The sequence below is a fragment of the Lagopus muta genome, chromosome 25 (assembly GCF_023343835.1).
Source record: "Lagopus muta isolate bLagMut1 chromosome 25, bLagMut1 primary, whole genome shotgun sequence".
In the NCBI taxonomy this organism is placed as follows: Eukaryota; Metazoa; Chordata; class Aves; order Galliformes; family Phasianidae; genus Lagopus; species Lagopus muta.
In genome coordinates, this window is record NC_064457.1 from 2,992,018 (window position 1) to 3,008,831 (window position 16,814).

The following is a 16,814-nucleotide window of genomic DNA, read 5'->3' on the forward strand; positions in this document are numbered from 1 at the left end:
TTGAGGACAAACTTCAGAGCTTTGCTGATTAAGCACAGAATTGACAATTCCTTTCCCTTTAGAGCCTCATGCTTCACAGGAGCCTCCTCCGAAAACTCATCCCTCCTCCCTGCACTTCTAATGATTTCTATCATGCCCTGAAAGCGTATGTGACAACATCACTAAGTGAGAACCCTACAGATAGTTGTAAAAAAAGATGTGTGCCAAGCACACACCCCTGTCTGGGAGGATGAATAGCTACAACTGCAAAAGTGATCCTGGGCATTCAACACATTCTCCCAGTACCTAAACATGCTTATTCTCTTCTAGAATGATTTTTCTGTACCATGGCACCAAATCAAAAGCAGTTGCACTGCTCAGACTGACTAATAAGGTCCAGTTGGCTGACAAGAACAAAGAAGAGATCTCTTTCCATCCCTGCATGACTCAGTTTCCCTCCATCCGTCTTTACAGAGATGGAGGGATGCTCACCAAATCCCTCAAGGTGACCCTGCTGCCTCGTCTCCATCAGCAATCTCACTTCCAGGCACTAGAACCTGTGCATATCTCATTTGTGCAGTTGTTTGGTTCTGTGATTCCTGGAGGGAATCACTGCAAAGCAGCCAAAGGCTCTTCCCAATGCCGACAACAGAAAGAAAGCTCACTCAGCTTTGGTTACGACGCAGTGACAGAAGCCACAGGCATGCACAGAGCTTAATTCTACTCACACCTCTTTCATTGAAAACAATCAGGTTTCATTTATCCTGGAGCTCTGCAAGTAACTACACAACCAGAAATGGTGGTGACATAACCTGAGATGGCGGAGCCAAAGCATTTGGAAGATGATTGTGCCTGCTTCAGAAGCATTTGGTGATTACTTGTTGTAGCCATAAAAATCCTTAAGGGTGACTGCTGTCTCCTGCATCCCTGTGCTGTCAGGGAAGCTCTAACGTTCACTGGCATTTGCAGCGTATTTATTTTTGAAGTGAGGATATCAGAAGCACTCTCAGATTTCTGCTCTCTTTGTCTTGCTCCCCTTCTGCCCCCCAGCTTCCAGAGCTCACCTGTGAAATCTGGATGCTGTGGGAGGAAATGCATACCCGAGGAGGCAGAGTGTTCCTTGCTATTTGCTGGAACCCTCAGCATCACAGCTGGATTGAAAGCCCTTCTGAAGGATTTGTTCAGGCTCAGCCCAAGTCATGGGCGCAACGCCACAATCCCTACACGAAAGCGCTATGCAAAGGGTCAGAATCGGTGATGATAAGATTCCCTTCCAGCCAAAACAATCTACAAACATCCAATGAAACCCACCATCCTCTGGCAAGAGCCAGGACCAGATTTTCTGAACTACAACAATGTCTGGCTCCAGAATCACAGGGGCAGCGCCTCTGAAGAGCAATGAAATCATCTCTTCTGCCTGGGAGGTTTGACAAGCTATGCTGGCAATGCCTGTCAGCTACAGACCACAAGGCTGGAGCACTGGGAACAAAACTTGAGCAGATGTGTTCAGAATTGCTTTAAAATTAATGTCACACTGCTTAGAAGATTAAAAAAAAAAAATACAACCAGTGAAATGTAGTGAAAGTAAACTCAAGAAATCTTTGCATGCGCTAGAAACACATTGTGCAACCCAGCCTGCTCAGCAGGCTCAAAGTGGGAATGGCAGAAGCTGCTGCAAGTCAGGACCAAGGTACCTGAGCAGAGTGGTGTGGGAGGCAAGGCCTGGAGTTGCAGGAGTAGCAGCTACAGAGAGAATGGGAGTTGACAGACATTCATACATGAAGCTCAGATGGCATCTGTCTGTAGGAGGCCTGGCTCAACTCAAGGCCATTAACTTGCTGCTCTCTGAACAGCACCATAAGGACTGAAAGCAGAAGCCTGTTGGCCCAGTGTGGTTTGTGTTCAATGACTGCTTAAATATTACAGCAGAATGAAGAACGTTGAGAAAGGTGCAGAGCTACTTGAATGGCTGCAGGCTCACAGGGCTGCAAGTTTTTGCATGAAGCCCAAGTCAAAACCAGGCAGACAACTGGGATGTAGCCTTCAAAGTAGAAAGAAATAAATTACTGGTCTTCATTTCTTCCCTTTCAGGAGTTTGAACTTAAAGGGGAGTCCATCAAGTTTAAATAAATCCTGTTCATAATTAAAAACATATTTTCCTGTGCTGCATATAAGCCCCTGGATAATTAATAAGGCATTTTTCGAACTACTTTAATTCACATTAATTAAGCTGCTTGTTTACCCCAATTTTTCTTCCAGGGGTTAAAGCAATCCCAGGAGGTGGCCTCCCCTCCAGGGACCAAGAGGGAAAGGACCTCAGGGAACTGCCCAAGGCACCAGCAACATGCAGAAGTGTTTCACAGCAAGCAACAGAGCTGGTTACATGAATCACATCATGTCAAACCCTCACTGCACTTCTTTTGCTAAGCCTGATTCTTTGCCTGAATAAAATGAGGAGACATGAAAATGCTCAGTTCCTGGGGGCCTTGAAAAGCAGTTTGCCTAGACTTTGAGTTCCCAGCCTTGCTGGGGACCAGACTTTGTAGGCCTAGCACAAAAACGTAACAGTGGCTGCACAACTCCTGGGTTGGGTCAAACACGTGGCCAACAGAAGATAAATATGTTAGAGGCAAGTGGAAGGGATGGAATGGGAATCCAGAATCTCATTGGCATTTTCTCTTGCCTTTAATATTGTTTCTTTCAGCATTTCAAGCCTATAGGCTTACAGGCAAGATTTGGAGAGTTAAGGAATTCCTCCCAAGCATTGCTACATTCATGCTTTGACTCCTGAACCCTACTGAAGATCCATCAAGGGCAGGACAGTAGCAAGGTATGATTTTTGAGTTTCCTCTACTAAAAAAGGTAGGAAATGGAGAAGCATAAGAGGCCACAAAATTGCTATGAAGCAAAACCATTTTATGTTTTCCCCTCCCCCTCTCCCCCTCTCCCCCCCCCCCCCCCAAAGAAACAACTGCTTCAAGCTTCATTTTTTATGTCATTTGGAAATGCTGGAAAGTCTGCCAGCATTTTAGAAAGAAATAACTGGGAAGAGAATCCTTCACATAATATATACTATAACCAATTGAACAAGAATTCTCTTCCCTACTCTTTGATTCCACAGCAAGGGCTGAAATGGCCTGACCCAGGAAGCCTGCATTAGAAGACAAACTATTCACTGTGGGGTGACACAGGGATGTGGAAGTTATGAACCCATTGTGCTACCACATGCCTAGCAAAGAGCATGCCCCTTCCAAGCCTTCACAAAAGGATGCTCCTGGAAAATTCCTGCAGACCCTCCAAATACAGCAATGGCATTTCGTCAGCTTTTTACTCTCTCCTCCATCTCAAGAGAGCACTTATTTCATCATCTATGTGTCCTTACAGTCGACAGTTATTCTTAGGCAACTGTAAACTATTAATACTAGTGTCCAGATAACAAAATCTGCATGCTATGCACAGCACAAAGTGCTCTGCAGCTGATGGTGCACACTTAGTAAGCATTGTTTCTTCAAGGAAAAAATAAATAAAAAAATCAGTAGTTACCCAACAGTGGCTGAAATCCTTCAGATCAAGTGCCTACAGGCATGTGAGTTTCTGTGGAAGCTTCATTTCTATTGCTCAAACCAGCAATGAAAAACGTTACCTCAGAATTTATTCTAACATCCATTGTCCAGCATCCTAAAAGTAACCAAATAAACCAAATGGAATAAAAGTTGTTAGCTGCCAAGTGGGGTAATACCTTCAGAAAGCCACACTTGGTTTCCTTTAAGAAATCAAACGTTGGTAGACATTCTTCAGATTTCTTATCAAAGACAAGTGCCTTGCCTTCTTTGGTTGAGCACATCACCATGACAGGGCAGTGCAGCTGGCTGCAGAACCAGGTCACAAGCAAGAACACTTCTTGACTGTTCAGGCAGAAAAAGCAGGTAATGGATTCTGAGCAAACTCTGGTCCCACAAGCTGCTTTTGTCTCTCTGCACTCTGGAGGTGCTTCAAAAATGGCATCAACCTCCCATTTCTGACAGGTTGAACTCTATCGGATGTGAATTCGCAGCACCTGAGCTACAGTGTGCTAGCTTCCTCTACAAACAATCTCAAAGACAGGAAGAGCAATAATCTGCATTCTTCACAGGTTATCTGCCCACCAGGAAAGTGGCACAGAGAAACAAGCATGCTCTCAGTTCATGTCCTCAATAAATGTATTTTAACTGGTGGATCTGCACAAATCTGAAGAACTGGAAGAGAACTGCATGAGATAAGTTGACAAAAGGATCCATATTGTACCTAATAACCAGCTGCAAAGGAAATCTGATTTACCAACTGTGCCTTGGGAACAAAAGAACAAGAGTACACAACACAGAGACAAGGTTGAAGATCTTGTTTCATGCAGAAGTCCACAGGAAGAGAGGCCTGCTACTCAACTTGCTCAGCTGCTCTTAGCATGACTTTCTTATGTTGTTAAAAACTATAAACTTTAAAAATCCAGCCCAGTAGCAAGACACCTTAAATACTGGTTGGTCTCCTCCTAGACCATCTGTCCTTAGCAAAACTCATTTGAAGTGATGCTAGGTGCTATACAAGGCACTGAGGTTCTGTGCACGCTGACTTCCTCAACAAAGAATCTCACCAGGGCGAGACTGCACACGGCCACCAAGAGGATAAAATCTGACCCTGCTTCCTCACAGCTGAGGGGCAGCAGGCTTTTGGTATTTGCACTGGATCCAAACTCGATACATTGTCATTTGCTTCCCACGGTTCACTTGCAGTCGACGATCAACCAGATTCTGTATTTTCTGCAGGCCAGCTCTTGTGAAGAGATCATCTAATTCATCTGGAAGCAGAGAGAAGAAGAGAAGGATGCTACAGCTTTCATTTAACTGTTATCTGTTCGCGCTGAGGGCTAAACAGAATTGAAAGATGGGCCAGAGGAAACTCATGCTCTCTGTCTGGTAGGGAAATGTAAAGATCAAACAGGACTTAACTACTGTTTTATGGGGGAAATAAGACTTCAGTCTCATAATTTTCCTTTGAATTTACCTTCTACAAAAGAAGGAAAGAGGGATTATGAGGACAACTGGAGTTACAGAGCGTTGATGAAAACAACAGCAGTTTCAGACATTGGTATTGCCTCTAGTAACCAATTAAAACCAATTAAACCTTCTAGTGAGTAGGGACAGATCCATTCCTTACCCCTCCCCTCCCTCTCCATTGAGATTTCAGAGTCTCCAAGAGCAAAGAACCAGATCAGATATCAGACGTACGCTTTTAAAATGGTGGCAATAAGATCTTTGCTGTATGGGCTGGAGGGGAACTGGATTTATTACGGTTATGTTTGGAAAAAAAAAATGCTTAAAAAAACACACCCAGTTGGGGCCCAATCAAAGCACTAAGAGCCCTCAAGGCTGCAACACTTAAATTGGTAAGTATTCCTGACCAAGCAAATAAGTTTCATAGTGCCCCAGCGCAGTGGCCGTGGGCAAAGTCAGTCTGAGTCCTGCTGAGCAGCACAGAGCGCATTCAATTCAACTGCAGCTTGGGAGCATGTGATTGATATGGAGCTCCTGTAGAAAAGAGCTAGCAGGTCCTAGCTTGTGCTCTTTTATCAGATGATTGACATAAGGAAGCATTTGCCAAACATACATCGAGCGTTAATTTTGTTGAGACAAACGAGACTTGTGCAGTGGAGAACAGAACTGTTCATTGCAGCTGTGCCAGTGCTCTGAAACAGACTGGCAGCTTGTTCCAGCACCTCACAACTCTCTCTGTGAAGAACTTCCCCCTGACATCCAATCTAAACCCTCCCTCCTTAAGCTTATAGCCATTTCCCCTTGTCCTATCACTGCCTACCTGAGTAAAAAATTGATTCCCCTCCTGTTTATAACCTTCTTTTAAATACTGGATGGAACTAAGGAGCCTGCCCCAGCTCCACATAGAACCATGCTACTCATGTTCCATTGTGTGAAAACAGTAAAGTTAAGAGAAGTTCCCTCCAGTTGTGTTCACCTGACTGCTTACTCCTCAGGTAACAAGACTCAAGAGAATGTCTCCACTTCCATTCCTCTCAGCATAGCACACACACCAGTCTTAATTTCAAAAGATTTTCCACTTAGGAATTCACTGTGCATATTCACATCAGCAATGGACAGGCTGAGGTCCCTGTGTGATTGGGAAACACTTCACATTTCACACTGCTTCAAGAAAAACTGGCTGGAAAGAGCTAGCAACAAAACTTGGGTGCACAGGGACAAAAAGAGGTGAGGATGTGTCTTCCAGCCTCCTACCTTGGGTGAAGAAATAGACTCTGGTGCCATCACCTCTCACATAGAAGTTAGCAGACAGACACTGACCTGAGGGCAAGAGGGATTTAAACAGTTACCAGCTATCATTTAAAAACAAACAACTGCTGCATATAAAGACAGAGGCACTTCTCCTCCCAGCACACGCTGTGCTTAAGGGGAATTAATGAGCTGCCTCCCAAACAGGGCAGACGTTACTCCAGAGAAGCATAATCTATTAGAGAGCTGTAAAAGCTCCCCATGGGAAATGAAAATACCTCTCTTGAACCGAAGCTGGGCTAGGTCGTAACGGCCATAATCTCGTAACAAAATCACTCCTCCAGGTTTCAGAAGGCGACTCAGTTTGTTAATGACACGCTGCATCCTGAGGAAAGAACAAAATGGCCGCACTCAGCAGTCTGCAAAAATCAAGCCTGTTCGTTTAGCCTACTTTCCCAAAAGAAAGCATGGAGTTTCACATCTATTACATCTTCATATACAAGCTACCAACATTTGAAATTTTCTGAGCTCTGTCAGACTGGAGTGGGTTGACTTTTATCTGGCCACCATTTTTATCATAGTTGCCAATTCTGCCTTTTTTTTTTCTCCCCTTCTTTAGTTTAGCCTGACACAGCACAGATTAATTGCTCTCTCTTAATAATTGCAAAAATAGCTCCAGTGGTTTCTGTAAAACAAACAAAAAGTGAATTTGAAGAAAAAAAAAAAGCTGCAAAATAAAACCAAAGGGAATAAGGAAGGGAGAACAAGAGTTTTTAAAGTTATTTATTTGCCTCTGTCGATCCATTCTGCTAGGTCACAGCACACTGTCACACTAAGATCACACTACTTTTATAAACTGTTTTCTGAACCCTCCCTTCTCACCACCTCACGTATGAGAAATTCATCTACACTCTGAACCCAACGGTCCAGAAGTGTACCTCCCAAAAATGAGTGCTGACTGCGTGGTGTGGCTGCTGTTCAGAACAGAGGAGCAACTGTGACCGCAGCAAGACCACAACTACAGCCATTCAGCACTTCAAACCTATACCTACCCTGTAACAGAATTTGCTAGAACAAAGAACCTGCAAATTCCACTTGCAGAGCTTGATGGCAAACTGGATCAGTCACAGAACCAACTTGAATTTTCCTTGATGTACAGGAATCTACTCTGAAGCTTTACATGTAACTAGAAAAGCTGTGACACACATTAGCACCCAAAAACCTTCTGATAACTTCTGCACTGACTCTCCTAGTTTCTCCATACATTCCACTGCAGGTTCAGCTCCATCAGCCTAATCTTCAAGTACTGCTAAGCATTCGAGTATTTTCCCATTATTCATTGTCTATCACTACCTGGCAAACATCTATATATTCTGCTGCAAGTAGACATGTTTCATTTAACAAGATTCTCTTTCTTTCCTGCTCTTGCAGAGTTCATACTAACAATAATTCAGGTATTTAACAGCTAACAGTCTCTCTGCACCATGTTTATAACAAAGTTGGTCAAATCCTTAAATATTTCCTTATTTATCTGTTGATTACATAAAGATATGGATTGGCACAGCACACAGATCACTGTATTATCAAGCAAGTGCTGAAACTAAATAATTCATTATGTAGAAAGCTACCAGTCTCCTTAACTTAAAGATCTAGGGAGATCTGATGCAGCAACATTAAAGAGTACAGTGAGGTTATTTATCAGTCAGTTCAGGGTTTTGTTTTTGTTTGTTTGTTTCAATTTTGGGATGGATCACTTGGCAAAAAGTGAATGAAACAGAAGAGTCTTCTTGATATTCCTGACATTGCTCGCTGGTGCATAGAACAGAGGTGCAACCTTCAAAATACATCAGTAATGCAGGCTGTTTTAGTCCTTGATACGACTGTAAAACTGTATCGATGAAGTAGTAAAGCTGTGGAGATGAAGAATTTGAGACATATTAAGATTAGAGAGAGAGCACCAGGGAATTTTAAGTCTTTGAAGTAGGTTATGTTGGTATAACTTGAACAGATTACTAAAAAGCCTTAGCTAAACTGGATGAAATGGAAGAAGGTACAACAGCATGACAAGTATTTCCCACCTGGCATCAGCAAGGCTTCAACAACTAAAGTTTTTTCTTCATCTCTGCTCTTTTTATGTTTGCCTAATAAAGACCTCCAGTTCTGTGTGTATTTTCTTTGGACCCAGAAGGAATTTTTAACTTACTTCTCTGGGAGAATCGCTGAGAGGACAAAGATGAGAATGACAATGTCAAGGCTTTCATCTGGCATTGGGAAGGGACTTTGGTCATTGCAGAGGTCATGGACAAATGCAAAGCAGCGAGAAGAATCATATTCCACGTTGCTCTGTATTTAAGAGAAGATATTACAGCATTAGCAGACATTAGTAGTCTACATTTCATTTCAAAAAGCAAGTTGACTTCCAATATCCCAAACAACAGACCCAGCACCATAAAGTTACACTCATAAAATCACAAGTAGATTTCTAGAAGTCATTTAATTTTTGAGAGCTGCTGCTATGGATTGTAGTAATTCCTATAAGTACTTTTATCAGCTTTGAGGATACAATGACACGCTGGATCTGCTGCTGTGCCCCCCATTCCATCTCACAAAATCTCACTGATTACATTTGATACTTCACAGACTCATTCCCAGCTCTGTTCTGACCTGAATTTTGTTAGCAGTATTTGTCCTTTGTCTAAATCCCAGCCTTTTGCTTCACAGTACCTGTCCTCAGCTGTCTGTGCAGAAGCACTCCTACCACTTGCAGTACTGCAGTGCTAATAATACACGCACAAATCAAACACAACTTCAGTTGCTGTTAAAAAATAGCCTGAAATGTTTTCAAGGTTCAGCAGTTACTCAACTAAAAGACCACTGCATTTAAAAAAAAGTGCTGCCAACCAGAGGGGAAAGGAAATCTGGCTGACTCGTCTGCTGCCAATGGGACGTTGCGAGGACTCTTGCTTCCCTCATTTCTACAGTCTTTGGTGGCTCTTTTTCTTGATTTACCAGAACAAGGGTCAGCACCAGGGCTAGCTAAAATAGCAAGCTGCCAAAACAGCTACACAGCTGATGGCTGCCATGATATATTTAGGTCAGTGTGCAACTGGCACCATGTACTTCCTACCTTCATAAGTCACCGTTGAGTTTACCTGGACGAGATCCACGGCTGTCGTAGAAAAGTCACAGCAATAAACAAAAAGGCCTGGATCACTGCAATAAATAAAGGACACTGTCATCACGTATAGAAAGGTGTTGCACAGGAACTACAGAAGTGTCTCAAACACACAGAGAACAACATTGAGAGTCTGAAATCCTAGCCTTTAGTCTCAGTCAGTCTGTCTCTTATCTCCTGTGCAAAATCTGGTTCATCACTTTGCTCTTTTATGTCTCAGTTATTCTAACATGGAACTGACTGCTTACTTTTCCTTCAGAAGGAGAAATACTAAAGCCTGTATGAAAATGCTTTAGAACGAGACATGTATGTTTGTATTTTAAGACCAAAGACTTCCAGGCTCAAAACACAATTATTTGAAGACTCGTATAATTTCTCAGTTACATCTGGCCTTTCAACACAAGGCTGTCTAAGAAAATAAGCAAGCTTTCCTATTCTTTCTCAGGGGCTGCTTTATCACACGGCTAAAAACTTCATGAGAACTACTTACTTGTTGGTCTGTAAAATTGGGAAAACTGTATTTCCAGCACCACAGCCAACCTGCACAAACAAAGCAGACGTGCACAGAATGAAAATTATTCCTTCAACACATCCCATGCAGCCGATTCCAAATCAACTCTCTACAGCCACAAAACAAAGTGCATCTCAGAAGTAAGAAATGAGCACAGCAGTGACCATTTGCAAATACCACTGCAAGATCTGAATATGTTCAGCACTGAGGAGCAGGCTCACATATAAGCACTGTGGGAAACCAGTTCAGTTCTAGAAGTCTTACTAACAAACTGTACAGTGCTACTCTTCTGAAAATGGTTATTGCTAGCATCCCAAGCATAGCAACCAGTATGTATGAGTCACTGAAGCACTAGAAAAAAAGCATAGATTAGTTACATTCCCTGCCCCAGAAAATCAGAGCAACAGAAAAAGAAGTTTGCTTTGCTATAATTATAATCTGTTGTTTCAGAGTTACCCTCACTAGATGGCTCTCCCTCAAGTTACAAATTAGGCCTACAATGATTATACCTTGTTACTTCTAATGCCTGCTCCCATCTGAAGACCCATTTGAGGTCTCACACAACTGGGTTTAGAATACTTCTACGTCTAAATAACGTCATAAATCAGTAAAATTGAAAGTCTGAGAAGAAAAAAACACAAAGGACACGGAGTGACATATGGCAGTGAGAAGATTCAGGTAAGACAGGAAAGCCACCACATCCCAAGAACATTTGTCTGAGGAAGTCTCAAGGGCTCAGATTAAATGTAGATCTGAAGGATTCTCTATACTAATTCTCCCTGGAAGGACAGAGTTTCCACAGAACAGGAGCACTCAACAAAAACGGTGATATCTACACTGAACAAACTATAGGTGGCAGAGCAACAGGTCTTCATGAGCAAAGGGGACTAATATTTGTAAGTACTAGAAATCTGACCTGGACAAGCATGATACCCTATGTTAATCTGAGATTTCCTGTTATGAGATGGAACATAAGGTCCTGAACAAACAGCATCTCTACATTCTTGGTTTCATTATTCCATTTCACACCTCCCAGGACAAAAAAGAATCAGCACAGACGTCAAAACCATACAAGATTTATACAGACAAATAAAAGAATCAACCCCTTATAGAGAAGATGACATTTAAAATCTTGTTTCAACATCAGATTAGAATTTTTATTTTAAACTTGAAAACTTGTCCTTGTGCTCTGTGCATACAGTCCAAACCAAGAGTCCCAGCAGTTCTAAGCTGCCCTCTCTCTTTACTGATGTAAGTTGATCTTCCCACTCACTTGTTTGCCACGATACATATTTTTATATCCATCACTCAGTCACACAAACATTCATACAAGACACCACTCAGTGTGTGATCCATTGTTTTATAGCTATTACCTCTAATATACGATAAGAAGCAGAAGATCCTGGGAAATCTTCATCACTTTGTTTTATCTTCTGTGGAGCCAGCTCTTCTGCACAGAATCCAGACCTGCTTTTTATCAGGTTTAACTGATTCTCTGCTCTGGTTTCTACCGTGCAATGTCCATTTTCACAGCTTCCCAGCCCTTCATTTTTGGGTACCTCTTCACATAGAGAATCCTCATTTTGACTCGGGTTCCTGTTTGGTGCCAGCTCAGGAAATTCAGTGAACAGCCAGTGCCTGTCCTTGAAGAAGCCATTTTCATGGATCTTATAAAAGTCATCCCAGTATCTCTTAGCATTCACCTCATAGTCCTCTGTAAACACAAACAAAAACATCACCAGCAGTCAAATCAGAAAGGTGTCAGTTTAATCAGCTCAGACAGTCAGGGATCACTGCAGACATCTATTCAGTAATCATCTGCTTTAATAAGTATGATTATTGACTGAAAATCACCTTGATTTAAGTTGTACCCTCTCACCTGAACTCTCCACCTGCCTCCTTCCTGACATTTTGTTAGGAATTAAAGAAAAAAAAAAAAAGCAAAAAGAGATAGAAAAGGAGGGGTCTTGGTAGGGTTTAAATGAAGGATTTAAAGAAAGCTGGCAACAGAAAAGCCCTATTTGAAGTAGACTGGAATGAAGATATCCATGTTTTACTTTCATTTCTAACACTACCCTATTCAGTTCAAGGAGTAATTCATTTGGAGCCTGATGACACGAAGTGAAACACTTAAATCTACTAAGGAATACTGTGACAAGTGCCTGGAGCTGAAGTCTGATGTGTTACTTCTATTTTCAGACTGAGAAACACAAAACTTGGTCAACTCTACTGGCCCAGCATAAAGCCCAGTTAGCATTTACAAACATTCCAAGATTACAGCACATCATGTTTTGAACAAATACTCTTGGAGTCCAGTCTGCAGCACTTTTTTTCCCACCATGGTTCTGTGCAGGTTAGAGCATCATGTGAAATTACAGCAAATGAGAGGAATCAAACAAGTGACCACTAAAGTAACAGCACAGAGCCAAGGTGGATAGACCAAAATGGGTAAGAATTAACTTCAAACAGCGAGCAGTATTATTTTCACACCTACTAAATACAATCAAGGAGCAAGATAAATATTACAGACAATCAGAACACTTATGAAGCCATGATCTAACGAAATTAGAGTCATCTATATAATTATCCCTGCAGTACAAAGAGCTATTTATAAAAATAATCTCTTCACCTTGACTATGAGCATTTTCTCCTTTTAAGCAGCCTTGTCCTTAAACAACAACCTGAACAAAACTGTAGACTAAAGCATAAGTTTGTGTCATGATCTCACTGTACCTCAAAGTAAGTGGGGTCAGGTCTGATTATCATTTGCAAAGAAGGCAGTCAGTGACTACTAATGACAGAGGAATGAGGGTTATTGATTCAGTTTCTGGTGCACTCCCTCCTGAACTGTCACTTCTTCCTTTGGGAGAAGGGATACACAAGGCAGGGATACATGAGGCAGCTGGGGTTGGAAACCCTTTCAGCTAACAAAGAGATGAAGTCCTGACTCCTGCTGATCCCTGAAGATGCCGTGACAGGCTCTGATGAAAACAGGATGTTCACCTCAGAAACTGTGGCAATATTCCAAGCCAGTCACTTCAGATTACCCAGATTTTTTCCTCATCCTATGTTAAATTATTGTGAAATTCTGTTGGATGCTATTGAAGAGCTGCTATCTTCCACCTAAAATGTGTGGAAGCTTTATTTGAAGTTCATTTGCAAAGCACTGGAATTGAGGATCAGTAGCAAAATAAATACAAGAACTCAAGGTCCAGCTGATTATGCAAGAAACAGGATTAAAAATGACCATATTAACATTTCAGTCTGAATTCCTGCACAACTCACACCAGAACAGTTTGCAACGTATTTGCTTCAAGATCCTTTTTGTAGTATTAGTTCATAAGGACACTGGCATGCGAGTCTGATTCCTCCAGAGACTCGATAAGGACTTCTGACCTTTCTGCACAGTTGTGTAAGGACGGCCCCAAAGTCAAGCCCATACTCACCCTTTTACATTGCAGAAGACTTGTAAACAAAATAAACTGTTTTCAAAAGTCAGGAAGAGAATTACAGATCCTCTGATTCGCACGAAGGCTAATTATGGAGCTTCAAAAGAAAACCAAGCAACGCTTCCTCTTCTTTCCCTGCTCCCAGACAGCAGATACACCTTCTATAGAGCACGCAGAACTTCTCTCCTTCAGAATAAATTCTGACAGCTCAAGTCGTCCAAAGAATAATGCAGCCATAATGACCAATAGCCCGCCTTTGTTCTCCTGCTTGGACATTTCTGATTCTCAAAATACCAGACCCCTCAGGCACGTTTGGCTGAGTTGACTTCCCTATGTTTCAGCCTTCCCATTGTCTCCACATGCTTCCTACTGAATAGCAGCCATCAAAATTTGACTGGCTCCCATTGTTCAGCCTGGGAAATACATCATAAAGACCTGACAAACTGCTCTAACATCAAATTTCTCCACAATTTCATATTTGTATATATGTTCTCAAAGCATGACAGAAAGCACCCTTTAATGTTAACCAGATTTTAAAATGAACTCAACACAATGGTTATCACAATAGAAACAGCTGGATACTTCTGGGAATCCAAGAAATGAGGAGGACTGCTCCTTGGTATAATTAAGTTTGCTATTGTGAACACAACTGGAAGCTATATGGGAAGTGTCTGAACAGCTCCAGTAGTGTTCAGCATCGCCTTACAGATGGCACAGTCAATTTAATGTGAACAAAAGGAGTGGATCCATCCCAGAGCTCAGCAGAATATAACAAGATTATCATTAAACAAGCATCTTTTCATACTGAAGAACAGGATATCATTTCACCATCATCTGAAGGACCTGATGTATCTAACCTGCGTGGAAGAAAGATGCAAAATTAACCAATCCCACAACTGCTTCAAGCAAGTAACTTCACTACCAAGTAACTTCTGACGATTAACACTCCAATCAGGATAAAATCATTTTCCTTCACTTCATAATTAATCATTACCGTGCTGTTTGTGAACTTGGTAGAGCTGTATACAAATACTACTTTATTAGATCCTCTTAAAAGAGCAAGTGCTTGCAGCATGCAAACAAACAAAAGATTAACTGTTGTATGTTAAGCTTTGAACAGTGAAACACTAACTGAAGCTGTTGCTCTGTATTGAAAGAAGTTTGTTGACAGGAAACAGTAACAAGTGCTTCAGTGTACACAACATAAACAAAGAATCTCAAGCCAAGAGGACTCCTCTCAACCAAAGGAGTCACTTTACTCCTGTGGAACCATCCTCAACAGAAGGTGGAACAGTCACAAAAAGGTAAACTTAGGGCAGAAAGATTCCTCCTCTGTCATTCTTCCCCTGCTAGGTGCTAGACAATGTATTCTGAAGACAGTGGAAGAAAAGATGAATAAATGAAGATGCAAACATAACTCTGGCCAGACTCTTCTGCTGCTGTGCATACAAGTCAAGACGTACACATCACAGTAACATCTAAAAGTACCTTGTTTATCTTGTGGCAATAGCTGTGAGCTGTTCTCTTGAACTTTACTCCTGGCAGTGGCTTCCTGCTCTTCTGACCATTCCACATTATCCCTGTTGTAAAAATTAAAGCGAACTTCTCAGCTGGGAGTTGTGAGGCAAAGACAGAGAAGAAGAGTTTTGATAGCTCTCCAAATGGACAGCTGTGGGGCTTTTCTGCCATCTCCAACTCCAGCAGTGTAACAGTTACCAGATGGGAGGACAGCTGCCAGTTCTGAACGAGCTGCACTTGCAGCATTGAAAAGGCGAAACAGGAAGGGATCCTAAGAGACACCAAATCTGTTTTCTAACCATTTTACCTGTTTGATGGTCAGCTAAGTTTAGGAGAACTAAATCCTTACTGCAAAACCACTCAGCACAAATAGGCCTCTTTGGAGAGGAGCTGCCTTTCCCATATGGAGAACAAAACACTGATCCCATGCAGGCAACTACTTTTACTCAAGCAGGTCAGCAAAATGTGCATTTCATTTAACCATCTTCAAAAATTACACTCTTATTTTCAGGTTAAAAGAAAAGAGCAGCTAGGGTTATTTGAAAGGTGATTATATTAAATCCAATTACACAAAAAATAAGCATTAAGAACCTATTAATAACTTCAACGTGCATACCAAGTTGAGCAGTCATTAAGATGATTCACCTGACTTTTTTTTTTTTTTTTTTTCTTTAAAACAAGTGAATGAAAAACAGAATACAAGGATCAAGAACTACTCTGGCCTCAGAAAGAACTGGCCTTTTGATGTTAATTAGCAAAACAAAGCCTTAAGTTTTGTGTCTGATTATTAGGAATTTCTGCAGGGAAATACCATTGAGGACACTCTGTAAGTCCCAAAATGAATGACAAGCTGATGCATGCACACATTACTTTATTACAGCTTAAGCACAGCCAATTTTCAACAGTACACAGCAACCAGAGACCTGAGGTAGATATATTTACTTTAGAAGTGCAAAATACCTTCAGTTCCCAGGAAATTCAAGAATTTAGGCACCTATATCTCTGAAAAATACAGCTTACTCCATGCAAACACCTGCTCCACCCTAACACCTGGCATGACCTCACAGCATCACATGGCAGTGAATGGGTGAATTTATCTTCATTCAGTTTATACGTTAGCTGCACGTGCATGCAGATCTTAAAGAGTCGTAAGCCTTTGAGAGCTACAGCAACAGAACAGAATCGCAGAATGGCCAGGGTTGGAAGGGACCTCAAGGATCATGAATCTCCAACCCCCAGCCACACGCAGGGCCACCAACCTCCACATTTAATACCAGACCAGACTGCCCAGGGCCCCATCCAACCTGGCCTTGAACGTCTCCAAGGATGGGGCAACGATTGCCTCGAAGCAGTGCAGCAATGAGGAGAATCCCGACGTACGGAGGGCGCCTGCTCGATCCTGACCGCCTCCACCAAGCCAAGCTCAGGACCAAAGGGATGAGCGCTACCCATCTCCGGGCACTCCCACCCCCTCACAGCCCCACCCCCACGGCTGTCCCGACCGCTCGGCGCGGAGAGAGAAGTAAGAACAATTCTTAAACCGAGGAGAGGAGCCGGCAAGGAGCGATACTTGGGGAGCGCAGGCCGCGGACAGCGCACCAAGCCCTGTGGAACGCAGAGAGGCACCACGGGGCGGGCAGGGAAGCGAACGAGAGGACCCCACGGGGACGGGGAGGCCGCGACCGCCCTCACCAGGCGTTATGCTGGAAGAGGCGGGCGGGGTCGGTGAGGAAGCGCCTCCCGAAGGGCCGCCGCCGCTCCGGCGCCTCGCTGGGCGCCGCCATGACGGATAGGGTGCCGCCGGAAGCGGAAGTCCCGCCCCGAGTCCGACCCGAGAGGGGACTGGGCGGGAAGGGAGCGTCACGTGGGGCGGCAGCGGCGGGAAGCTGGGAGGGCTGAGCCGAGGT

General features: G+C 42.8%; 1 protein-coding gene across 1 annotated transcript; it reads right to left on the bottom strand.

The window, feature by feature from the left end:
• Positions 1-2,942: 2,942 nt before the first annotated feature.
• On the bottom strand, positions 2,943-16,726 carry METTL2A (methyltransferase 2A, methylcytidine). Its single transcript, XM_048926998.1, has 9 exons — positions 16,600-16,726; positions 14,878-14,969; positions 11,314-11,654; positions 9,920-9,969; positions 9,407-9,467; positions 8,458-8,597; positions 6,533-6,639; positions 6,261-6,326; positions 2,943-4,810 (listed from the first exon to the last, which is right to left on the bottom strand). Exons 1-9 carry the CDS (start codon positions 16,689-16,691, stop codon positions 4,659-4,661), a joined length of 1,101 nt encoding a protein of 366 aa, XP_048782955.1. The 5' UTR covers positions 16,692-16,726; the 3' UTR covers positions 2,943-4,658.
• Positions 16,727-16,814: the final 88 nt, after the last annotated feature.

Excerpts from the sequence above, each read along its gene's own strand:
- METTL2A (XM_048926998.1), bottom strand. The coding sequence starts at position 16,691 with ATGGCGGCGCCCAGCGAGGCGCCGGAGCGGCGGCGGCCCTTCGGGAGG. Across the intron at positions 9,970-11,313 it reads CTTCTTATCGTATATTAGAG|GTTGGCTGTGGTGCTGGAAA; the intron begins GTAATAGCTATA and ends TTGTTTGTGCAG. Across the intron at positions 6,327-6,532 it reads CCAGCTTCGGTTCAAGAGAG|GTCAGTGTCTGTCTGCTAAC; the intron begins GTATTTTCATTT and ends TCTTGCCCTCAG.